Raw genomic sequence first — 24,165 nt, 5'->3', positions numbered from 1 at the left:
AGAGGCGGAGCCGGGCCGGGCCGGGCGGGCGCACAAAGGCGGGGCCGTTCCGTTCCGTTCCGTTCCGTTCGGGTCCGTGCCGAACCGGGCTGGGCCGGGCCGGGCGGGGGTCTCAGGATGCCGCTGTCGGCGCTGCGGGGCTGGGCGCTGGCTGTGCTGGCGGCCCTGGCCCCGGCGGAGCGCAGCCGGCCGTACGCCGTGCTGCAGAAGCAGAACCTGGGTAAGGAGCGGGCGGGAGGGTGGCAAAGACAGAACCGAATTAAAGGGCGGAGAGGAAATGAGGCGATAAAAGGGAAAATCGGAGCGAGCGGGGCGGGGGGCTCGGAGCGTAACCTGTCGCCTCCCTCGCAGTGCTGCTGGGCAGCATCCTCAGCGCGCTGCTGCTCACCATCGTCCTCGTGGCCGTCTGCGTCTACAAGCCCGTCCGCAGGCGGTAGCGGCCCCGGCGTCGTGTGCGCGGCCCCACCCGGCTCCGGGATTCACGCCCTTGGCTTCAGCACAACCAGTGGAACCGGTGGTGGAGCGCCCGCGTCTCCAGATGGTGTCCGGCGAGGGATGGGAGCCCCGTGCCCGCTGCGATCGCTGCCCAGGAGGGCACCGCTTGGCATCGCCGCCCGGCCATCAGCTCACACTGCATCAGGTTTTTTTTTGTCCGGTGTGAACTCGGCTCCTTGCTCGAAGGCCGCACTGGAAGCGCCTCGGTGCCGCCTTCCAGAAGGCTCGAGGACCAAAGCCCAGCGAGCGCCGGTGGCTGCGTGGGTCAGGAGCGCGCTCACCTCCGGGCAGCAGCACTGAGACGCGAGCAGAGGCTGGCCTGGATGATCGCACCAGGCCTGTCCTAGCCACCAGCAGCTCTGCAGCAGCCTGGGTGAACCCGTGGCTCCCCAGCCCTCGCCCCCCGTGGGAGATGCACTCCTGGGTGGGTGTTGGCTGGCGGTCGGGGAGCCCCTGGTGTCCGCAGCAAGCGGAGCCGGAGCACGAGGCTGCTGGGCTCCAGCTCTCTGGAAGCGCTTCGTGCTTAGGCTGCACGGATCCGTTCTATGCATTTCTGGCAACAAATTCAAGTGTTTACACTGAAATCACACTTGCATATGGATGCTGCTATTTTGTTTTGCACTGCTGTGAGTAGTAACTGGATTTTGCTTATGAAGTATTACTTTGATATTTAACATAGGGGGTTTGGGCTAGTAATTTATTTCAGTATTTTAAAACTTTACTTCCAGAGCAAATGTGTTGACCAACTCTCTAAAACCTTGTGCTGCATCTGATGTTTTCTGCTGTTAGTCTCAAAGGACACTGGCTCCTCTTGGAACCGGGGATTTTCTTTGCTGCTGCTGTTACGTTACTAAATGAGGCCAGCCTAGGACAGATCTCGTTTCTAATCCAAGTGAAACACGAGTGAGGGAGCAAGCTAACTGTAATATTTCTTTCTGACCTTTTGCTTTCATGGTTGCAGAATCCTATATCACTGTTGTTTTTCCCCTCAGTCCTTCAGTTGTTGTAGAGCTTTGCCTATAGTCATGTGCTGTTCACGGGTGGAGAATGGTGTAGCTCGTAGCTACAGCTCCGCGTTCCCTAGAGCAGTGTTCCTGTTTGCATTCATTCTTCGCTCCCTGCTATGTCTCTCTGTACAAATAAAAAGCTAAGTAAACAATCCAGGACTCCTTTATTTATTCACAGATGTCCTGCTTGTTATTAACCCTGCTGTAGCTGGATGAAAGGCTGAGGCAATCCCCCTTCCTTCCCTCTGCTGAACTTGCATTTAATAGAGGGGTAAGAACTGTAAGGGAACAGCAGTGTGATTGTAGGAGCTGTGTGAAGCCCCTGTCTTGTGGATGCTCGGTGGTGAGGAACTGATAAAGTGAATTGAAAGTGAAAGCTAGTCCTGCAGCCGTAGTGCAGCTAACTGAACCTTACCTGTTAGCAACATCTACTGCAGCTACAAAGATATTATCTTGAATCAAAACCCAGCCAAAGCTGTTAGAAGGATCGCCAAATTAAGCGCATCATGAATTAGTGTAAAACAACCTCACTACTTGAAACGACAGTCCAAAAGCACAAAAATGTTTTACTTCCAGACAAACAGCACAGACACTGTGGAAAGTATCAGTTTAAAGACCTTTAAACGATGGTATGTAAAAGCTCGTTATAGGTTCAGAACAAAACTACAGCTATTTGTAACCAAGTTTCTGCTTTCCTAAAAAGTCCGAGTGTCCTTGGAAAAAGGAAGTTGGCAGAGGGGGTTGTTGTGTGGCAGTCTCAACATTATTATTAAATATGCTATGTAATCCTCTGCTGATCTTTTCCTGTCTCTAGTTCCTGTATGTACTTTTTTGTGAGTAGCAATTGTGAACCACACTGCCTTTCATTTACTTAAAATATTTTATTGATCCCTGTTTTGAGAATAGGGAGGCTCAAAGGCTGGCTGAAAACATCAGAAACATTCCAGGGACTGTGTGTCTGTTTTAAGCTAAATCAAAACTATTTTTGATAGTGTCATCTCTAAAGTACATAAATATAATAAAAAGGCAGATAAGGATAATTGTTAAAACAGGGTCTAGCTACCATGGTAGAAAAAAATACTAGCGTGTGTAGTGTAATATTGTATGCCCTGGAAGAAAGTAACGTAAAGATACTGCACAGAGGCTCAGGGGTGATTTTTACCCATGCTGTAAGATGCGAGGCAGGGGTTAAGAAAAACAGCACCTATACTAAGAAAGAGGAACCTTCTATTTTAGAAGGCAAGATGGAAATGTCACAGAACTTTTATTATTTTTAAGTGCCAGCCAGAGAAGAAGGAATGTAACAAAACCTGAACTGAAACAGCTCGGTCTTCAGTTTACGACATACAGAACAAAGGAAATCAGCTTGAAATATTATTTTTCCTTGTAACCTTCGAAATGCTTCATAGAAAAAAAAGCAACATCAGACAGATGCTCTTACAAAGGCAACAGCACTCTTTATTTCCGCTGAAGGAAAACAAACAATTTCACCTTCTACCTCGTGACTTTGTCAAGAGCTCAATGCAAGGCTTTTTCCCTCTTTTGCAATTGAGAAAGTCACAGTAATCCTCTTTGTAAAGAAAGACGCGGTTCCAACACAGACCACTGCCCCTGTGCAAGACAGTCGCATTCAGCATTCCTGCAGACACCAAGTAAGCTATTTATGGTTGCAAGCTGTATCATTAAACAAATATGGTGCAGATATACCAGTTCTAGTGTACACTGAATTTTAATTGCCCGCTACATAAAACAATGGATTATTGGTTTAAAATGGAGTTCTAAGTTACCAACCATCTCCCTAGTTAAGATCAAGTCTATTTTAGAGTGATTTTAAACTAGTTAATCGTTGGTCACACAGAACTGCCCTGTTTTGCTCAAGGAGTAAGTGCAGGATTGGGTAGAAAGATCAGACCATATGTACCATAGGTTTTTCACCCTTCTGCCAGCCAGAACTGAGGAGTATTGCTCACATGTAACTACTATAAGGCTTTCCTGTGGACGTACAGACATTGTGTACTTGTGGAATGCACTCGAGAGTCACAGCGTAAGTACTGTAAACACTGACAGAAGTGCAGATAAAATAGCTACGAATATACCCTACGTGTAAAGACCTGAGGAAAGCTGGTTAAAATGTATTTTGGAATTGTTAAAATACCATTTCAATGAGCGGAGTCATATTGGCTTGTTCTAAAATCAATAAAAAGACTCATAAAAAAATATATGTATTCACATGAAGGATAAGCATTTGGATTTTAAAAAGCAACACACATTTCCCTTTCAGATGACAAAATTAAAACTCATCTTCCAATAAGTATACATTAAAATTTCACCTGAAGTTTCTCCTATTTGAAGTTAGCACCCATATACAGGCACGCACGCATGCGCATGCACACACACGGAGTGATCTCAAGAAGCACCTGGATCTATCACTTATTTTCTTGCTGCCCTCTGACTATGGGAACTAGCTGGTTTTGAATCACTGCAGAAACTGCTACTTTACTAGGCAGATGGTCCCATTTTAGGATCTAAAATTTTACTGGCTACTTGTTTTGTCCTATTTCAGAAAGCACTGGTTTAATCTTGAGCTTGGATTAGCTGTTCAAGTATAAAATTATTCCTCTTAAGCAGGAGCACATGATAAAAATCTCGGTAACTAGAGAAGAAAAAAATCACATATAAACAAAACTAACAGAAAATATCTGTCAGCATGGTATACCGTCAGCATGAGAAGCTACTGTAGGTGTACGTGTGTGAAAATGCATATAGATACTCCTCCACATAACAAGTGGAAGGAAGAGACAATGGCTTTGAATTATTCAGAAGTGACCAAGCAGATGAGTATTTCTTTGGTAAGTAATGAAGTTTCCCTCTTGAACTCCCCATAAATCAGGTTTTCAAACTTTACTGCAATCTTAAATCCTGATGCTAAGCAAAGTTTCCACCTGCTCTTCAATAAATATGCGTAGGTAAAAACTTACTTCATAGCTAAGGCTGCACCGTTGGGCAGCCAAATGCAGATGGCCATGTTCTGAAACTCCCTCAAAAATAAGAATAATAATAAAGAACAGCTGTTGTAGCTGATGATGATGATAACTAAGAAGGCAGGTGAAATCTTTACTTAAGCAATCGAGGAGTGGTCTTCAGACTGAGAGCTCTGAAAGCTTTCAGTTTTACACAAATTTGGTCATCCTTATTTCAGGAGATCACTAAGGAGTTACTTTTCCACGAGAGAAAGCCGTAAAACTTGCTGAAGCTCTGCATCTTCCTCTTCACGGCGTTGCTTCTCCCGTTCTTCCTGCTCTCGGACAGACAGCTCCATGGCAAGCTGCAAGTCTTTTTCAAAACTGTTTGGTTCACTAGGGGTGCTGCAGCATGGATTACCTGTGCTTGTTAGATAGCTCTCCTGCAGTGCCCTGAGGAAAGAAAAAGAACTTCAAGTAGCAAGAGGGAGAGAGAGCTTATTTCATGTTTCCTCCTGCAATGATCCTCCGAGCAACTGTATTCAAACTGCAAACCCAAATTGCTCTCTTAAAGGGCAGAAAGCAGCTCTCAGGATAAGAGAGCAGTTGTTCTAACAGACACTGAGTTCCCGATGTAAAACCTGCTCTTTGAAGGTTCCTCAGAATCTTTCATACATACTAACAGTTTTCAACAGGCTTCTAAAAGTATTCCCTCACAGTCTAAAGGTAACAATTTCCATACACAAAAGAGCCAGGAGGTTGCAGTTCTTCACCGCACAAAGATTTCTTCACACTTAGCTGCGGGAAGACCCCACGGATACTGTAGCAAACTCCCAAGGGTCCACTAAATATAGGTTACCAAGTTTTAAAAGATTACATAATGATTTTGAAAATAAGAAGAGCCACCTTGAAGAGGCAGTATTTAATATACAAACATTTGAGCCAGAGAGACCAGTTTCAGTTTTAAGAGCAGAGCAGAAGGGATGTGTTTACTTGCTGGGTGAAGAATCAGTTGTGTGTGCAGGCCAGTCCTGGAGCTGAGCTAAAGGGACACGGAATATAAACTAGGGAAGCCCAGTTCAGAGTTCTCGCGTCTTGAAAAAGTAAAAATTAGAAGCAGCACAGGAAAAGAGACCTTGAATTCTGAACATCTGTTACCTGTCTCCAGGGGAAAAAAAATTAGAAGTGCAGAATTGCCTCATACTACTGTTAGAAGTATTTTTGCTCCACCACAGCATTTTTGATGTGAAAAAAACAATTAGTTACCTCTGATACTGTATATTGAAGTCCTGTGGATATGCAACTGCTCCATTGGAATGCATCCCCACTTCCTAGAAATGGAAAAAGAGGGACAATTCCACAGGAGTTAACAGATTTGTAGTGGAAATCACTGAAAGGAAAGCTTTACACCACTCTTATTTCTTCATTGAAATGCATTTCTGTATTTTTGACTCCTCTGAGGTTCTTGGAAAAATCCGTCCTACACAACGTTTTCCACACATTGGTTTAGTTCAGAGATGCAGCTATTGCTGCATTGTGAAACCTGTCAAATCCGCACTGAGCAGCTTACAGCATACTTACTTTATTTCCACTGGATTCCAACAAACTCTGCTGAATAGCAAACTGCATGATCTCGTTATCTTCATCCTGCACGTGTATGTTCCTACCATCATCTTGGACATGGTAAGATTTGGGGATCTCAAACACTGACTGGTCAACCTCGAAATTAGCACCTACAGAAGCCAAATATAGTTTAGAAACACAGCACCTACGTTTCTGAAAGTTGTTAGTCAAAAAAATCTGATGGTTGCTTATACATGCTAAGCTCCAAAAAAAATCAGATAAACGCCTTGGCTACATATACGCAGACGCTTTGGAAGACTTAAGTGGCAAACGAGCACAACACTAAGACACGATACGACCTTTCTTACCGAAGGTGGCTGAACTCTGACAAAACCATACGGGAAGAAAAAGGGTGCAAAAGATAAATACTGCAAGAGAGAAACACTGCAGTGGCTCTGACTTCTCTGAGGTTATTCCCAATGAATGGGTCTGTAAAAGCTCCTAGGACAGAGCATCACTTGATGCATGCAGTCACAAGCACCCTACTCAAGTGTAATCCACGCTCTTCTCAAAGACTGAGCTGTCACAACAAGTTTGTATTCCACTTCCCATAACAATAGCTTTCATGCTGGCAGCACCACTCTAATGCACCAGAATTTAGACCTCAAAAAACTTGGGAAAGCTTGCAACAGCTCAGTTTAGTCAGGCAGGTTTTGAAGGGGGCAGAGTGGAATGATACGATCAGTATCACGCAGTTGGGATCAGCTGCTGTACACCGCAGCTTCCTCTCACCTGTGTTTGGTTCTCTGCAGTTAAACCATCTCTCTTCTGTGCACTCCACTGACAGAAATGTAAGAAGATGTGATCAGCGCACATTTCCACTCCTTACCTGAATCACACTGTGCACCTCCAGCCATCTGTGATGTTTTCTCAGCTGTCCTGCAGCCATTGACGTTTTCAAAAGTAATTCGGGCATTCAGCACATGAAATAAGGGAATTTCTATTTAAAAAAAAAAAAAGTACAAGATTTCTATCAAAAAGAGAATTCTGACATTCACTTTCACACCTGCAGCCACATCAAACCCTTACAGGTTTATGGAATATACTCCACAAACCGCATGACATGATGACAAAGCAAAGTGCAATTCACTTCACCAAGAAGTTGCCCTTAGTCATTCTCACTCTGCGTCTGTATCTCAGATTATTGTAAAAATACCAAATCAAAGACATTCAAGCCAAGAGGAAAGGGTTAGCAACAGCTCATTTGTACTGGAATGATACCATCTTTAAAATTATACTTCTGTACTGGGTATAATTTGGATTCAATGATCCCAGACATAGAAGATAACATGGATATATGTTTTTGGTTCTAGATACATTCAAGATGACTAGAAAAAGATAAAATTGTTTTTGTAAATATATATTGCAAAACCCACAGAAAGAATGGAAATGAAGATGCTAGAATAAAAACTGCTACACATTACCAATTTTGACAGGGAATCCTGGTGGAAATTCCAGAGTGATGAAATCCTTAAGCCTGGCAAAATGAGCACTAGTTCTGGCCATCAGGTCAATGATCGGAGTGACTTGTTCCATAAGGGACAAGGGAAACTCTTCACTCATCCATAAGGTTGCTTTAAATCTGAAAGAGTAAGTTGTGTGAAAGCATCCTGAGTTGACAGTTTTGGAAACTGCAAAAGCAAAATACACAGCATTTTCACCTCCTTCATACAAAGAGTAAGAACAGTTACTGCTTGGAGAAACCAAACCACACTCCTGGTCAGGCTAAAGGCAAGGCATAGGAGCTTACTGACACCTTGCGATATGTAAGGGATGGATTTTTTTTTTTTTTAAAAGTTGCAGCGCTAGCCTGAATGCTTTCTTCTGCTTAATGGAAGAAGAATTAGACCATGGCTGAATACTTCAAGATCTCTCTTATGATTAATTTTGCAACGGGGATAAAACTGTACTGGATACTTGTAAAATACAGTTTCCAGAGATCAAATGACTGGGAAAAAGGAAATTGGAAAAAGTTAAAATTTCACTTCTCACTTCTGTGTTCGAATGGTGACTTCTTTCGGTCTTCCTATATCTCTACCTTTCAAATCAAAGTTTGGGTCCAAGTATTCCTCCAGAGTAATAGCAGTAGGGTTGTTACTTGCGGCATACTCTGTTGTCTTGACTGTACTCTGGAAGGAAAGACAGAAAAAAGACCAAAGTAGTACAGAATTAACAGGCAATGGCTAGTACAGGAAACTTGTAAGTTACCTCTTGTGAAGTAGCTCATTTTCTGTTTTAGTCACCGGGGACATTAGCCAGAAATACAAGCACACACATTTAAACTGTTTTCTACTGAGGTTAAAAATCTCAAATCATTTTAGACAGGAAAAACCTACACAAATACTTTAAAGCTAGAAATCAAAGCACATACAAACTTCAGCATTTCTTGACTCCAAATCCTTCGCTAAAGACTAAACTTCGATGGGGCGTTTTAAATACCCCATCAAACCCCAGCTCATACTTCGCTAACAGATCCTACATCGTTTTCAAGGGAGTGTTCAGAAGGAAGTACCAGCTACTTATACAGGAACATTTGGCAAACAAACAAAAGACTCTTCAGGGAACATTCAAACCTCATTATCAAAACTGCTGCTGAACTAAGGAAACAGGAAGAGGGATTCCCTGCACACACAACTCTTATTGGTACACATCTCAGCACTATAGTGCCCTGTTACAAGGTCAAAGACACTCACCTGAGCACCATACTCATGCTCCACTGTACCCAGAAACGATTCCAGAGGGTTCCTGTCAGCTTCAGAAAACAGAAGGAGGAGTTTTCTATTATTATTAAATAGCAGTAGGCTTCAAGTACACACCAGGCTAACAAGCAAGGCTTCTAACCCAAAGTGAAGTAAGCCAAAGACAGTCAGGAGAGAGCCCAAGTTCCCTGCAAGCTTTATCAGGCAAACCCAGGACCTAGAGGTGACGAAGTAAGATGGATACAGGACACAGAACAGAGGCAAGGATTTTCAGTGGTTTCTGTCTTGAACAAATAGCTTCATTGCTCACAGTGCCTCCCCTCCTGGCAACATAGGCCAGTGAAGGGCAGTGTTTCCATACAAGGTTACCAGCTACTCATTCTTACTCCAGTTTAAGTACCAGAAAGAATCACAGGATCAGAAATGAAGAAAAAGACCAAGAAACCAAAGCTCACGTGAACCTTGTAATCGTGGCCAAAACGAAGTAAAGGCATGAACACATTCCAGAGCACAAAATTGCACGGGAAAGTGCAGCTTTTTTAAGCTTTCAATAAACTTCCAATAGTTTTGAAGGGCTCTTTCCTCTAAATACAACTAGGATAAATATTTGGTCATTTGTAGGCTGGGAGTCAAATAACAAGCTACCTCAGACAAACAGCACGTGAAACTAAAGCAGGCAAGGTCAGAAAGAAAAGTATTTCACTTTTTATCTGCCCACTTCTTCTGCGGTCACGCAGAGAAGATATCAGAGAGCCAAGATGTTGCACTTAATTCCAGTCATCCTATAGAAAAACTACCTTTATATCTTTTCTTTTCCTCTTCCGTTAAATGTTCTGTCCTGATTTTTGTGACCACATTCACGTTGTTTGCAATGTACACCTTTAAAAATAAAAGCATGAGGACAAAAATCACCACAGGTTAAAAAGCAAAGTTTTTCTAGAAACACCATGAACACGAACCTAAAGGAAGACAGAATGAAGTGACGTGGAGCTGCTCCTTACAAAGACCTCTAACATACTGGTGATCAACAGGGAGTGCTGCACTTCGATTTTTCTGACCCCTTTGGCATAATGGAAATCCCACATACTATTTGCTTGATAGACCAGTGCTAAGGCTGAAACTACGCAGCCACCTGCTGGGCAAGCTGATAACACATGAAACCCCACAAATAATACAGCTTAGCATCTCCAGACAGCATTAATCTCGCAAGCATCCTATGCCAAGAGAAAAGAGCAAAGGAGCTTGGTCATTGGCTTCAATGGGAGCAGAATTCAGCCTTCCAGCCATATTCTTGGAAAGCAGCTTGACACATCTTAAATATGCTTTTGTAGATAACTAACCCACCCAAATTCAAAACTTGATGGGCACTTCCAAGCTTGCTGAAGAGGATTCCCCACCTGGATACGGATCTTAAGAGAGAACAAGGGAGGAAAGCCAGATAATGCTGTTTCTAAACAGAGGTCACTCGCAAGACCTTCCAAATGAAATTCAGCCATGGTTTAATTCTGCAGGAGCACTGGTGAACCCCAGCATTGCACCAAATAGTCCCACAGCCTTGTGAGAAAACCCCTTGCACAAGTGTACAAAACTATTCTGCATTTATTTTTCTGTTAAATGAAATTTAAGAAGTTATTTTTAATTGCACAAATTCCAAAATCTGGAGTAAACGCAGACTTGAGGAAGTTAAATTTTGTGATACCTAAGTTCTTAAAACTGCAAGGCTGTGAAGCCATCTTCAAAAACATCTCACAAAAGTGTGTCTGGAGAGGGAACCTGTCACAAAGACCAAAGTGACCGTATTGCCCATAAACATGGTCAGGGTCTTTAGTTTACCATCAGTCTCTTACTACTTGAATTCGTGATACAACTCATGGCACCAAGAAGCTGTTACTTCCTTCAATACTGTTATTAGAAAGTGCTCACGGCGCTTTGCCAGTGGGTTCCTTGTCTATTGAACAGACAAAGAATGACAACACATGAGAACTAGTTCAATTCTAGCTTTTGAAAGGGAGTTCTAACAGTTACGGTGAATCTTTTGCCCCTCTGCTGCCGAAATGCTTTGCTCCTCCCTCTCCCCCAAAGCCCCTGCTGATGTGCCTGCACACAGGCACCACCCTTCCCACAAACTGGGGGACCCTTAAAGTTCCTTGCTCCTGCCCAGTTCTGCTGGCAACACAATAAAGCTCTTGATGGGAAACTGAGGACCTGAAATACTCAGGAAAGAAAGGCAAAACAATCATACTGCAGTTAGCTGTAAGACTTCTTAGTTGTGTACAACAGGCTTTACCTTTGCTTCGTAACCATTTACGCCTTCTGCTTTTTCCGTCCTCCATACCCAGAATCCAGTGGTGGTTCTGCCAAAAAGTGAATGCTACAGATGTCTACACAGTTGCATTTCTACACAATCCCCAGCCCATTTTACTAAAAGTGCTTCGAACAAACAACATTTGATAAGTCATTTAATTATTAGCCCCAGACATAAACACAGGACAATCTGTCCTCAAGCGCGCACACACCACGACAGAGCTGAGCAAGTCGCACTGCTTCTGTTCTTAGTACATGGCCAAAGCTCTGAGGCTTAGTCACAGACTTTAAATTCAGATGTGGATGCCTGAGCCACGGAGGAGGAAGACAACCTAAAAACTGAAGCATTTTGCCTGGCAGCCTGGGCCCAGCAGCTTTTAATGCATACAGGCACAGCTTAATTTCAAAAGTAATCTGACACGACAATTTGGGGAACAGAGGGCTAGGAATATTTCTGTCTAGGAAATCTTTGTTTCTGGATGTGGAGATGCTGCAGTTACTAAGGCTCACTGAACATCACGAGGACTAATTCTGGGAAGCTCTGAGAGAGTACTAAGTACTCTGGAGAAAGAGGCTGCGATTATACATCTCACTTTGACAACACTTGTTGACAGTGTGATCACGGGGTTGTTTTACTGCATCTCAGAACACTCCAAGAGGAGCTGCATAAAAAGGACGGCTTGAAGAAAGCTGACAGATACCTGGATAAGCATGCGTAGTGAACAAAGAAGATAAATGTGGTACAAAGTACTATGGAAAGACACACTAGGCAGATTTTAATTCACAGTATTAATGTGAGATTTGACTCATTTAGCTACAAGCCTTAAGTTCTTGCCCATTAGTTTCAGTACTGGCACATTTTGCCAAGCAACAGCAGCTGACAAAGCATAGGTTTTTTACTTAACGGTACATGAAGTTTAAAGTAATTTCAGATCTAGCCATAAAATACTTTACGAGTTTGAGATTTTTGTCTTTAAAACATTATTGCGGGTATGACCATCAATAGTCTTGCAGTGTTTATTTGTTGAGAGCAACTTTGTATCTTACCTTTCAAAAGCAATATTTTTTGTATCAAGGCACGTATTAATAATTGGAGAGGTAAGGCGTCTTTCCACATCTTTTCTTTTCGGAGTCATAGATCCCAGTGTCAAACGCTTCATGTGTTGGGAAATCTCAAAGCGCTCTGTTGTAACGAACTTATCATCGTGATTTATCTCAATTAGTTCTGCCCAACCTCCGGTATCTGTTGGAATATTACACCTCATTTTAAAAGAAAAAACACCTTACCAACAAAAATCCACAATGAAAAACCTGAGCGCACACTGTATATCAAATCACAGCAGTTGCTAATTCACTGATTTTATTTGGGGGCAGATGAAAAGCAAGTAAGAAATTGAAGTAAAATTTTAGCCCTATTACCAAATTTTCACCTCAAATTTACTCAAAAAAATAAAAAATAAAACCAAGCCATTATGTTAAATCACAAAAACACTACCTTCAAGACACTAATGGAACATACGTACAAATCTTTCCTAAAATTCAGTACTCAGCCTCAACGGGTCTTTCTAAGGAAAACTGGGGTTTCTCATTGTGGTTCACACAGTATTTGGTGATCAACAGTGCAGACACGCTAAAACATTTACCTTCGCCCTTGAAAATTAAGCTACGCCTTCCCCTCTCCCAGCTCATATTTTCAAATCCCAGCAACGTGATGTCAACTCGCAGCTTGGCACCACTTTTCCAGATGCGACAGACATCACTTGGACAAACCCTAGAAACCAGCGGAACTACGAAAGAAAACAAGGAACACGTAAATATAAAATATTTAAGACACGGAGCACACAAGAAGCTTGAACTGAAGCAGAAACCATACCCCTGATGCATGAATTGCTCAGTACTGCGAGCATTATTCCACAGGAAGCAAGCAAGATTGTTCTCAAAGCTAGACAGGGTCACTACCAGCTTGGGGACGAAACCCATTAATTCCAATTTAAAGATTAACACGAAAAGGAATGAAGCGTCGGTTCAGACTAACAGATGTGAAATGGGTTAAAGCCAGTCTCCTAGCAGCCTGATAAATAGCCGTTTGGAAAACGAAGTCAGCTCTAAGTCCTAGCATTCATTTCTTTTAAAGCAAAGCGAGTACTTCCAAGTAGTCTGTGCATCTACATATCAGACATGTATCACTGTCTTAGTCATTGATAGCCAAAGATACACAAACAAAATCCTGGAAAAAGTCTTCAGCGATTCTGACAATGGTTAAAGCCTCCAATAAAAAAAAAAAAGAGAGAAACAAAGAACAATTGAGCAACAGAAATACAAGAGGTTACTTTGAGAACTGAAGATAAGTATTCTGGGGAGCAGGGAATGAAGATTCCAGTAAATATATATATCTCTGCATATCTTTTGCCACTTGTACATGAGCAGGTCCTTTTGTCTACTGCTTAGAAGAGAGAACAATGACCAGGACTCTTACCCCAGCTAGTAAACTCCCATTTCATTTCCACATAAAAGTCAGGAGTCTGGAAGAAGAAAATATCCTATGAATATTTCGACAAGATAGTTTTAATCTAACGCTCAGAATAGCATTTCCCATGAATGTTTTAGATAAAGGAAAACTAAAAAAGAACAGAACTTCAGACATAAATGAACATTAGAACAATTAAATTGAAGATAACAGGCATAAAATACATTAGCTTACTGCTGGTTTATAACAAGCTATTTTGCTTTATTTTACTGTAGAAGCAGCAACACCTTCGAGAGTCATCCTCCAATGCTGGACTTCATGACTATGGACTTCAAAATGAGAGTCAAGAAAAAGTCTCCACCTCCCACGGGTCTATGCAATATGCACACTGAACACAACAAAGAACACAATTGCCCACCTTCAGATCAGCGGGGCTCTAATCTCTGTTCCTGATTTCAGTGTACTTAAACGAACAACTTGAACCAGAGTTACGGTCTGGAGTAAGAGGTTTAAACTACATAACTACCTCATTAATTTTTTGGAGTAATTCAGGAACTCCTCCAAGCGTCCTAGAGGTCTGCTGATAGTCTCGATGCTGCAGAATCATATGTACCATCTCCGGATCTCCTGTGCTGACAGCTTCATGTAAGACTGAAAGAAACCCAGGCACAAGCTAGTTTTAGTTTGCTTTCTGAGCAAAACACACAGCGTAGAAGCAGCCAAAATACAACATCTGCAACTGAAAAGCATAAACACACAATTTCTGTTTTAAAGGTATCTTTACCTGTCCATCCCTGTGCGTTCTCTTTAGTTACATCTGCCTTGTGTTGAAGAAGAACTTTGGCAGATTCTATGTAACCCAGGGAAACAGCAAGGTGCAACAAGGTCCGGCCTCGTGGATCACGTTGATCAACATCCTGTTGAGTATCCAAGAGATAAGTAATGCTGACGCTGTTCTATCAAACGCAGTTAATCACAGCACACTGAGGAGGTCACATAAATAAAACTTGCCAGTAATAATTGACTCTAGGCCTAGTAATCTAGTAATACATGACTCGAAGAGTCAATGATCCCTAAATATTCCCACATATCAGTTTGTGATGCGCAGTCAACTCAGTTTTCAAACGCTGCCGTACTGCCCGTCTGCCCTCAGTACGCTGCAATCTAACTTCCCCCCCAAAAGAAAAAGAGAAGCAGAACAGGGCCTATACACTGACATGGCAGGAAACGGGACCTGCAGAACAGGACCGAGCTCTCACTGACGCTTCTCATTTCTTTTCTGTAATTATTTCCCCTTCTGTCTCCCTTCAGAAGCAGTCTCTTTCAGGAACAGACGGGTGTTCCACCCTGCGTGCACTGCACCACTGACAGTCAACAGCTTGAGTGGAGGATTTAACGTTACACAGCAGAACAGGAAGAAAAACAAAACAAAACAAAACAAACAAGAAAACAGGCCACACAACACCGATTTTGTGTAGCGCTTTTTGAAAGCAGAGAAGCAAATGTTAAGCTACAAAGCGTCCATTTGACTGACACACACAGCACAATGAAGCCCGAGTGCACATTGCACGAGTTACTAAAAAAACAAAAGTAAAAAGATACACAGGCATAAATATCCAAAACATGCAGGCACAACATACTCATACCTTACATATTTTTCACTATTAGCTTAGAGATTTGAAACAGAAGAGCATCTACAACTAAAGGAAAAGGGGAAAGTCAATAGCAGAACAAGAAAGGAAAGTTATTATGCAAGTTAACGTGGTTATCTGACAGCATTCAGTTCGAAAGACCACACGCAGCTGGGTAAGCTTCATTTTAAAGGGCTCTGTTTTCACTTCAGTGCTCGAATACCAATCAATTTGCTTCCCCCCTTCCTACAGATAAATGCCTACTGCACTGACAGGCAGAGGACTCTAAAAAGGCCCTCTTGGTGTTTTTTTTTTTTTTTTTTGCTGTTGTTAACCGGTAACCAGGTATTTTACCCATCGTTTGCCATACCAAGTGCAGCTGGCAAGTGCCTTCTGATCCCCTCACGCACCCCTCCGCCAGCGAGAAGCTTATCCCAAGGAAACGGGAGGAAACTTATCTTTGGAATACTTGAAATAAAGTCATTTAAAAGCAGATGAGGGAAGTCAGAGACAGACACATCCCATCTTAACATGTCGCTCGTTTCCTCACAGCGTTTCAGGTGGTGGCACTGCACTGGGGCAGGCGCCTCAGGAGAACGAGATGCAGAACGGTGCTTATTTGATTATAGACGGCCCCAGCTCAAAATGTTATTGAAATAAACAGAAGTAACGTGCCGATAAGGTTAAGGACTTTAAGGAGTAAGGATTAGAAGGTTACAGACCTTGTTAAGGACTCAGACTACAGAAATTAGACAAAAACCACCCGCATTCCAAAGATTCTCCCCAAAACCCGGCAGGGGAGCGTGCTGTGGGCAAGCGTTAGTAAACCGCGGGGTGCCGTCAGGGCTGCGGCATACGGTGAGGAGGAGGAAGGCAGCCGTGATCCCCCTGCTTCTGCTCGAAGCTGTGCTGCGGGTTTGCGGCCCGTTTCCCTCACGGGGCCGGCACCGGGGACACCGGGGCCTCCGCGTAGCCTCTCCCCACAGCTCCCGGCCCCCTCACGGTTCCCGGTACCGGCCCCCGGCCCCCCGTACCTGGCCGTGCAGCTCCTGGTCCAGCCGCCGGTGGTCGTTGTCCCACACGAGGGCGTGCAGGGGGAAGGCCCCGCCGGGGGAGCTCATGGCGGTGCCGCCCCCCCCCCCCCCCCCCGCTCCGTCCCTCCCCCGTCACCTCAGCCCCGGTCCTCTCACGCCAACCCCGCCCCCCCTCCCTCCCGGGAAAGCGGCCGGGATGAACCACAGAGCACGAGGGGGGGGGGTCTCCCCTCGGCTCCCCTCAGCGCTCACGGAAGGAGGAAGTCGCTGAAAACCTGGAACCTCCGCCCCTATCGAGCTGCGGGTGGAGGGGGCGGGCAGGCGGCGGGAGGATGTCGGCGCGCACCGGATTCCCCCCCCCCGCTTTAAGGAGGAGTTGGTTTCGCTCGCCCGCCGCGGTGTGGGGTGGCGGGGGAGCGCCCGCCCTGCGGCGCCATTGCGGGTGAGGGCAACCGCGGGCACTGACGCCTCCGGCCGCCATCTTGAGCCCGGGCAATGCCGGCAGCCGCCATGTTGGGTGAGGGCAGGGTTCTCTGCGAGCTCCCAGTTCCGCCAGCCGTCCCGCCGGCCCGCTCTGCGTCCGCCGCTCCTGAAGCCTCCTCGCCTTTCCTTCCAGCGCCCCGCCTGCCCTTGCCGCCATCCCCTTATCACCATCCCCGTAGAAACGCGGCGGGACGGCGGAAGGCAGGCAGCGTGAGGCGGGTGCGGGCTGCCAGGAACCAACATGGCGGCTCCGCCCCCTCCCCGCGCGGAGGACGCGGCCCGGCGCATGCGCGTTGCGCCTCGGCCCCGGCCCGGCCCGGCTGCGGGGGCCCCGTGAGCGCGGCAGGAAGCGGCGGCCCCGCGGGGCGCCATGGCGAAGCGGCTGCGGAGCAGCGAGCTGTGCGCCGACTGCAGCGCCCAGGGTGCGCCGGGGGGCGGCCCTGAGGGGCCGGGGGGTACCGGGGAGGGGCCGGGCCGGGGAGCGGGGGCGGCCCCGAGCCCGCCGCAGGGGCACGGAGCGGGCCGGGAGCGGGGCCGGGGGGTGGCGGCGGTGCCGCGGGGCTGCGCGGGGGCTGTCGGTGGCAGCGGGCGGGCTGAGGGCTGGGGAGGGGGGGGTCCGTGCCTGGGACAGCCGGGCTTCCAGAGCCCTGCCGGTGCCCTGCGGCTCCCGCTCCGGGCGCCCGAAGCATTGCTGTTCCTCAAACTGCCTCCTTTACTTTTTTTATCTTTCATAAAACCGGTTGTCCCTCCCTCCCAGATCTCTGCGCTTGGTTGTTATTTACCTTCTGTGCCGGTTCTCCCCGTCTAACCGCTCACGGGCACCCCGCGATGGATTAAGGCGCTGCAGGGCGCGTTGGTGGCACTCAGCGGCTGGGACGCGGCCGGGGGGGTAACGGCCCTGGAGCGGGGCCGCCCTCCGGTTCCTGCCCTCGGAGGGTTGCGCCCGTCTCCGCAGAGCTCGGTTTCCACAACGGCAGGGCTTGCGAAACCCAGGCGGGCGGCCGTGTGCGCCTTACAGGGGGCAGCGTTTGTGTGCTTTCAAGGCCCGGTGGTGTTGTGAGGCGGTGGTATGGCTCCGAGCCACGGCTGGTTTGTTTTTATTTTGTGTTTGCGAGGCCTCTCGGGACGGTGCGGTGTGTCAGGAGCCGGCCCCTTGCTCTGTTGTGTCATGACATAACAGCATTGCCTTATCATCTGATCTTAGCGCAGAACTCTGCTGGCTTATCCGTCTACGTAAAGAAACCTTGATCCTTTCTGTAACGAAATAAAAGTAACCCTTTTTCGCTTAAAGCAGAGAAGCGATGGGCCCTCTGGCAGCTGCGGGTGCAGCAGTCGGGGACCTGCAGGGACCACGACCTGTTAACCCACAGCAGCCGTCGCAGGAGCAGCGGCTGGCTGCTGCGGTAACTGCTGGCCGCTTGCTGGTGCTTTGTTTCTCTTGTGAAGCACGAGCAGTTTTCTCGTAGGGGAGGTGATTTTACGTGTGCTTTTCTGGTCGTTTCCTATTCTCAGGCAGGAGCTCGCGGCTCAGACTGACGGCTCAGGCTCGCCTGCACACACTTCCTGTTTTCAGTCATGCTGCCATGTTCCTGAAAGCAACCTTGGCCGACCCTTTGAGCTTCTCCCCTCTTGTGCTTTGGTATCAGCTTAAGCATATCTTGGTTGTGTCCGTAACTGTATCCCTTTCAAAAAAGGAGCAGAACAAACCCCGGCACAGACACTTCAACTTAAACCTGAACTGTCAGCTCTCCTGTACCTGACAGCTCTGTCACACTCTGTAATGCTGCTCCCTTTCCATGGTACTAAACCGCGTATGAACTGAGTTGAGACTCCACAAATCTTTGTACAGTTTGATTAAAAAACCACTTAGAATAAGCCGGCGTGACTTTGGGAATAGGTTACATCCCTAGGCTTCCCAATGCTTTCTGATCTTCACTGCGCATGGTGTCAACTCTGCTGCCTCCACATCACCCAGGCTTTTAAACTGGCCTGAGCCGCTCTCCGTCCTCTCTGCCCCCCAGAACTTCTCAGTCCCCTTGCCAAGTCTGCCTGCTGGCTCTCCCTTCTTTTTATTTTTGTCTTCTTTTTTTCCCCATCGTACCATCCACGCTTCCAGTGGTGCTGGTTTGGGGCAGATTCTAGGCATACGCATGGACTCTTTCATGAATGTTATGTCTTGTAAGTAGAATGTATGAGCTCAGATTACAAGCAAAGCCTCTGCTTTTTCTTCAAAAGAATTTTAAAGCCTCATTTCTGCTATGAAATGACCAGATAAACAGTAGCTTGCTTTATTGTGGCTAAATGGCCGAGCTTTGGAGCCAGTTAAGTTATATTGAAAGAAACCTGCTGTTGACTGTTAGTCAGAGCAGAGCAGTGAGATTCAGGAGCAGCTCGTAACTAGTGATTGAAACAAGCAATATGGTGGCTTTCAGAAGAATCTTATTAGTTTATGAATGAGTGTATGGTGAGGTTGTCTGTAATAAAAAGGGACTAGACTCATTAGGCTGGAAGGCTGCCTCCAGTCTTAGGTTGTTAGGTTAGAGTTAAGGCAGCTCATTTCATTGTTACTTTTTTCTCCTCTTAGAAGTTAAAGTTGTTAAAATAATGGAGTGATTTAATAAGAAGGTTGCGTGCTTGTTGTTACTTTGGTTTTTTAAATTAGTTTTTTTTTTTTTCTAAAACACACTTTAATTTGGCTCTGGGCTATGTGATAGTTATCATCTGTGAACAGATGCTGCTTTCCCTCCTAAGCCATGGTTTGAACAGGTTTGCCTACGTTGCCTTCAGCACACACACAGCATCAGCTCTGCTTAAACACCACAACAATGATCAGATCTCATGTTTCAGGGATCCGGTAAATTTATTGCATGGGTTAGAGCAGTATTTTTATGATGCACAATTGCTTAGATGTACTCTGACATGATGCAGGAGATCTCTCATCAGATACCAGGCTTGTGTTGTATTCATTCAGCCTCAGACCTGTCTCTGGATTTGGAAGTAAGTGGAGTATTTCAAAATGGATGAGATCTTGAATTCCTTCTTCTTCCTGGGATGAGCTAGATCTGAAGGTTTGTCTTGCTACTTGGTTGTAACATTTACAGGCTCATGTAACAACCAAGCAGTAAAGCTCAGGTTAGATTGCAGGGCTTCCTATTTTGGTCTCCGTGTTTGAAATACAGAGTTGTATTGCCTTCAGTGTTGTAATAAAAGTATTCTTTTTCAGATCCTTGTTGGGCATCTATAAACAGGGGAATTCTGATTTGTGACGAGTGCTGCAGTGTTCATCGAAGTCTGGGGCGTCATATCTCTCAAGTGAGACATCTCAAGCATACACCATGGCCTCCAACATTGCTGCAGGTAGAGAGTAAAAACATGTCTTTCTTCATCAAAAGTAGATTTTATATAAATAAATAAATATATTTAGTGTTTTTGTAGAATTTAAATTGCTAAGCATTTGAGAGGGGCTGGTCCTTTTCTTTTTTTTTTTCTTTTAGGGTACTCTTTTATTTCTCTTGTTTTTGCCATGGAAGATCACTAAAATCAGAATTCTCTGTCTTTTAAATTTGGTACCTTTGTTTTGGAAAGTGACCTTCAATTTTTCTTTCAGACTTCCGTCGTGCATTTACTTCAATCTAATTTTTCAATAGGTAGCAAGCCTCTCTTTTTGCTAGAGCTGCTGTCACAACAGTAGAGAATTTAAAGGGGGTTCTTATTGCGCTCCATGTAATAACCTCCTAAACATGTGCCTGCTTCTGATATCCCAGTAGGTTATGGCTGCTGGCACACAGAATATGAATGCAAGTCAGCATGCTGCCCGCTTGAGAATAATTACAGCTATTTGATTAGTCAATCTGTGCGGCTAGCAACAAAAATCCTTCCCTGACTGTTTATGTACGTTTTGGATTTCAGATGGTTGAAACACTGTACAATAATGGTGCTAACTCCATATGGGAACATTCATTGCTGGACCCTGCCTCTGTTATGAGTGGAAGGCGCAAAGCTAACCCGCAGGATAAAGTACAGTAAGTGGAACATTACAGAATTCTTGTGTTTGGAGAAGCGTGATTATTTCAGTTAGCAGTGACAGGCAGCAAGGTATACGTGGGAACCTAAATCTGCTTTGTTTCTGGAAGACAACAGGAAGAACGAACTAGACATTTGTTCACTGATTATATTTATTTATTTATTTTTTATTCCCCCCCCCCCCCCTTTTTTAATGTATTGCAAAAATGGAAATATATTGCTTGAGTTCTCTGGCTACTGATTCCTGACTTCTTGCTGGGAATAGTGAGGACCATTGCTTGTATTTGAATCAAAAGACTTTAAATTCTCATGTCACGTACTTCAGTTAACCAAATGCTACTTATGTGATTAGATATGGTTGATGAATTTTAAAGAAAAAAGAGAAGATTTCTGTCACAGTGAATGTGGTATTTCATTTTAAAATGTAAATAACTGTATCTAGTATGTATAGATGTTAAATTGTCATACTTTTAAATTCAGTGTTTACCCCTAAGGAAAAAAACCACTGCCTCCTGGAGTCTGCAAATACTTTTATGTTTGTAACAAAAGTATGCTTTGTATAGTTTCAAAATCTTCACCTGCTTGTTTTTTTTAATGAAAACATTTCTCTAACTTTGCAACTAGTAATGCACAAAGGTCTAGTGCTCTAGAGAAAGGAAAATTGGTATCCGTTGTTTTGAAAGCACTAATTTTTTTTTTTCTTTCCATTTTCTTGTTTGGGTTTCTCCTTGCAGTCCCAATAAAGCTGAATTCATTAGAGCTAAATATCAAATGTTAGCATTTGTTCATCGCCTGCCATGCCGTGAAGATGACAGTGTTACTGCCAAAGATCTGAGTAAGGTCAGTATTTTTTTCTGGTAACGTACAGAAGCTAGTTTGTGTGTAACAGAACACTGAAATTTGACTGAACTTAGTTGGTTTTGACTTAATAGTGCTGAATAGCAGCAATAATTGTGTAAACAAACACAGCTTGGCTTCATTCTGAAGCAACTTTTTTTCTGTAGTATATATAGAGAGAGATTCTGGACATGTAGATGGTCGAGAGGCGTTGATTTAGGTTAACTTGGAGAAAAACTGTTGCACAAAACAGCTATAGCAAGAATTCTTGTATAACTTTCTTAAGGATAACTGAATCACAGTTATTGCCCTTGTGTTAAGTACAATCCTGCTTCTTTTTCAGCAACTCCATTCCAGCGTAAGGACAGGAAATCTGGAGACATGTTTGCGATTACTCTCCTTAGGAGCTCAAGCCAACTTCTTTCATCCTGTACGAACGTGGTTTTTATTATTTCAATAAATGATCGGTTCTTACAGTTTGTAGTATTTATGCAGATTTCAGTTGATATACGTATTTCAATCTTATATTCAGAACTGATGATAAAGGAGAGTGATGTGCTTTTTCTTAATAACTTGCAGGAGAAAGGAAATACTCCGCTCCATGTTGCTGCTAAGGCAGGACAGACTCTACAAGCAGAGTTATTAGCGGTTTATGGTGCTGATCCTGGCACACAAGATTCTAATGGAAAAACTCCTGTTGACTATGCAAGGTAGAAGGCTCGAGATATGTGATGTTTTTGTGTCAGCTGATGACCATAATTCGCATGATGATCCTGGTTAGATATGTTTCTGTCCTGAAAACAAGCAAAAGCTGTATGTATATAGATATTTTTACCCACTGAAACGTACTGTTGAAAATCCTGCTGAAAGTCTGTGCTGTGTCGATACACTCAAAGTGCTGTGTTGAATAGTGACTTGTACTAAATCTGTTTCTCTGAGCATTTTGGAATTTTTATGTGTCTCAAAATGAATAACATAACCTCTTTTATTTTTTTGTATGTCTGTGTAAACCAGACAAGGTGGGCATCATGAACTGGCAGAGCGCCTGGTGGAAATTCAGTATGAACTCACTGACAGGTTAGCTTTCTATCTCTGTGGCAGGAAACCAGGTAAGTAGAAAAAACTGCACTTCGAGGTCTTTAACTGTTAGTTCAAACTGTGGTATATGTTTGTTTCAGTGTTACACTTTTTATATCAATTTTAAATATTCTAACATTAAAAATTAAGTTCCTTTCTGGTTTTGTTTTGTTTTGTTTTTAACATAGAAGATCAGATGAGCACTGTTTAATTAAAAGGAATGAACTGGAGGGAAAATACGATTTTGGTAATGTTGTATAGTCTGCGGGAGATATTGTAGACACTCTTCTGAGTAGCTTCTTATTGAAATGTAAAAGCCAGGGAGTACCCAATTGAATGGGTACCTCTTGAAAACAAGCACACTTTGAAACTTTTAACCAGTAAGTACTATTAAGGCACCTACATTAGAATTTAAGTTTATTTTAAAAAAAAAAAGGAATTTTAATACAGTTTGTATGGCTTAATTGTAATGTTATATAACACCAGCAAACTGTGGTAGGAACTTTCTTTTAGGGCTTGTTAGCTTCCTATAATTGGAAATTGAGCGATCACCTGCAAGATAAACTGTTTGCTCATATTCCTGGGTTTCTCATTCATATGTCTTTTAGTAAAACTGAGTACCAGCTACCTATCCTGACAAAATTGAAAACTATAGTCCACTAACAGCCTATTAAAGTATAGTTTGTTTTCAACTTTAGAGCATAAAAACGGACAGCACTTTGTTATACCTCAGATGGCAGATAGGTAAGTTGCTGATTCTGTGGCATGTCTGAAAACATTTTAAAACAAATAAATAAAAAACAAAAGCCTAATAGTTAAATTTAGAGCTTTCCTTTCCCCTGAAATAACTTCTAAGCTTGTGTTGTCATTTTTAACTTTTTAATGTGTGCTTGTCAATCTTGAGGGTTTGGTTTTTTCCCCTATAAGGAATATTGGAATTTAAACAAAATCAGAAAATTAAAGAAGTTTATAGTGTTTTTTAAAATTCAGGAGGAAGATGAGACGATTAAATTAAAGGAACATACGGGTATTTCTGGGGAACAGAGTAAGGACCCGTTGAGTTAATTTCCCGATGCAGCATTCTGAAACTAGTATTTGCAAAAAAGCTGAATTTCTCTTTGACAGTGTTTGTACTTTTGGTCATCTGTGCTCTTAAGTTTTGACCATGATCAATTTAAGTCTCCTTTTAATAAAAGATATCAAGTATTAACCATACATTCATATTTTTCCTTTATTGCTCTGCAATTGGAAATTAGACGGCTGTAAGTAAACTGCTGTTCAATTTATTGCTTGTAAAATTTATAAGAAAAACAGTAATAGAAATAAAAATTACATAGAGAAACAATGTCATTGTTGATAAAAATACTTAGTGATGACATCTTTTTTTTAAGTGTTCACCTACTGGATAAAGTACCGTATGTTTTCAGTGCTTAGGTATTTTGTGGAGCACAGGAAGCATCATTTGCCTCATTACACAGAGAGGGAAATTGACATGCAGAGAAAACGAATTGTTCAAAGATGCTCC

General features: G+C 43.8%; 3 protein-coding genes across 20 annotated transcripts in view; 2 read left to right on the top strand and 1 right to left on the bottom strand.

The window, feature by feature from the left end:
- The first annotated feature begins 2 nt into the window (after positions 1-2).
- C17H12orf76 (chromosome 17 C12orf76 homolog) lies at positions 3-1,654 on the top strand. The gene is made up of 2 exons (XM_040577516.1): positions 3-220; positions 352-1,654. The coding sequence occupies exons 1-2, from the start codon at positions 118-120 to the stop codon at positions 435-437; spliced, it is 189 nt and encodes a 62-aa protein (XP_040433450.1). The 5' UTR covers positions 3-117; the 3' UTR covers positions 438-1,654.
- A 1,283-nt stretch (positions 1,655-2,937) lies between these two features.
- On the bottom strand, positions 2,938-17,507 carry ANKRD13A (ankyrin repeat domain 13A). 3 transcript variants are annotated; one of them, XM_040577513.1, is made up of 15 exons: positions 17,486-17,507; positions 14,340-14,472; positions 14,082-14,206; positions 13,565-13,610; positions 12,732-12,875; positions 12,136-12,331; positions 11,072-11,138; positions 9,582-9,663; positions 8,779-8,837; positions 8,078-8,214; positions 7,510-7,667; positions 6,915-7,025; positions 6,044-6,195; positions 5,729-5,793; positions 2,938-4,915 (listed from the first exon to the last, which is right to left on the bottom strand). In XM_040577513.1, the coding sequence occupies exons 3-15, from the start codon at positions 14,169-14,171 to the stop codon at positions 4,717-4,719; spliced, it is 1,506 nt and encodes a 501-aa protein (XP_040433447.1). In that variant the 5' UTR covers positions 14,172-14,206; positions 14,340-14,472; positions 17,486-17,507; the 3' UTR covers positions 2,938-4,716. The 3 variants fall into 3 exon arrangements, with proteins under 3 accessions (XP_040433447.1, XP_040433446.1, XP_040433448.1); XM_040577512.1 differs by lacking the exon at positions 17,486-17,507 and adding an exon at positions 16,221-16,380; XM_040577514.1 differs by lacking the exon at positions 17,486-17,507 and adding an exon at positions 15,202-15,220.
- The window catches only part of GIT2 (GIT ArfGAP 2), a 25,333-nt gene continuing 18,140 nt past the window's right edge, over positions 16,973-24,165 (top strand). For 8 of the 16 annotated variants that reach the window (XM_040577509.1, XM_040577505.1, XM_040577500.1 and 5 more), the window contains exons 1-8: positions 16,974-17,125; positions 19,927-20,060; positions 20,613-20,725; positions 21,461-21,566; positions 21,907-21,993; positions 22,143-22,273; positions 22,578-22,672; positions 23,339-23,384. In XM_040577509.1, the coding sequence (XP_040433443.1) occupies positions 17,074-17,125; positions 19,927-20,060; positions 20,613-20,725; positions 21,461-21,566; positions 21,907-21,993; positions 22,143-22,273; positions 22,578-22,672; positions 23,339-23,384 (764 nt within the window). In that variant the 5' untranslated portion in view covers positions 16,974-17,073. Of the gene's footprint in view, positions 17,126-19,926; positions 20,061-20,612; positions 20,726-21,460; positions 21,567-21,906; positions 21,994-22,142; positions 22,274-22,577; positions 22,673-23,338; positions 23,385-23,896; positions 23,903-24,165 lie in introns of all 16 variants that reach the window. The other 8 variants (XM_040577506.1, XM_040577503.1, XM_040577498.1 and 5 more) reach the window with 3 other exon arrangements.

This window comes from Cygnus olor, chromosome 17, assembly GCF_009769625.2.
Source record: "Cygnus olor isolate bCygOlo1 chromosome 17, bCygOlo1.pri.v2, whole genome shotgun sequence".
NCBI classification, from domain to species: Eukaryota; Metazoa; Chordata; class Aves; order Anseriformes; family Anatidae; genus Cygnus; species Cygnus olor.
This window is presented reverse-complemented; position numbering and strand designations above follow the sequence as displayed.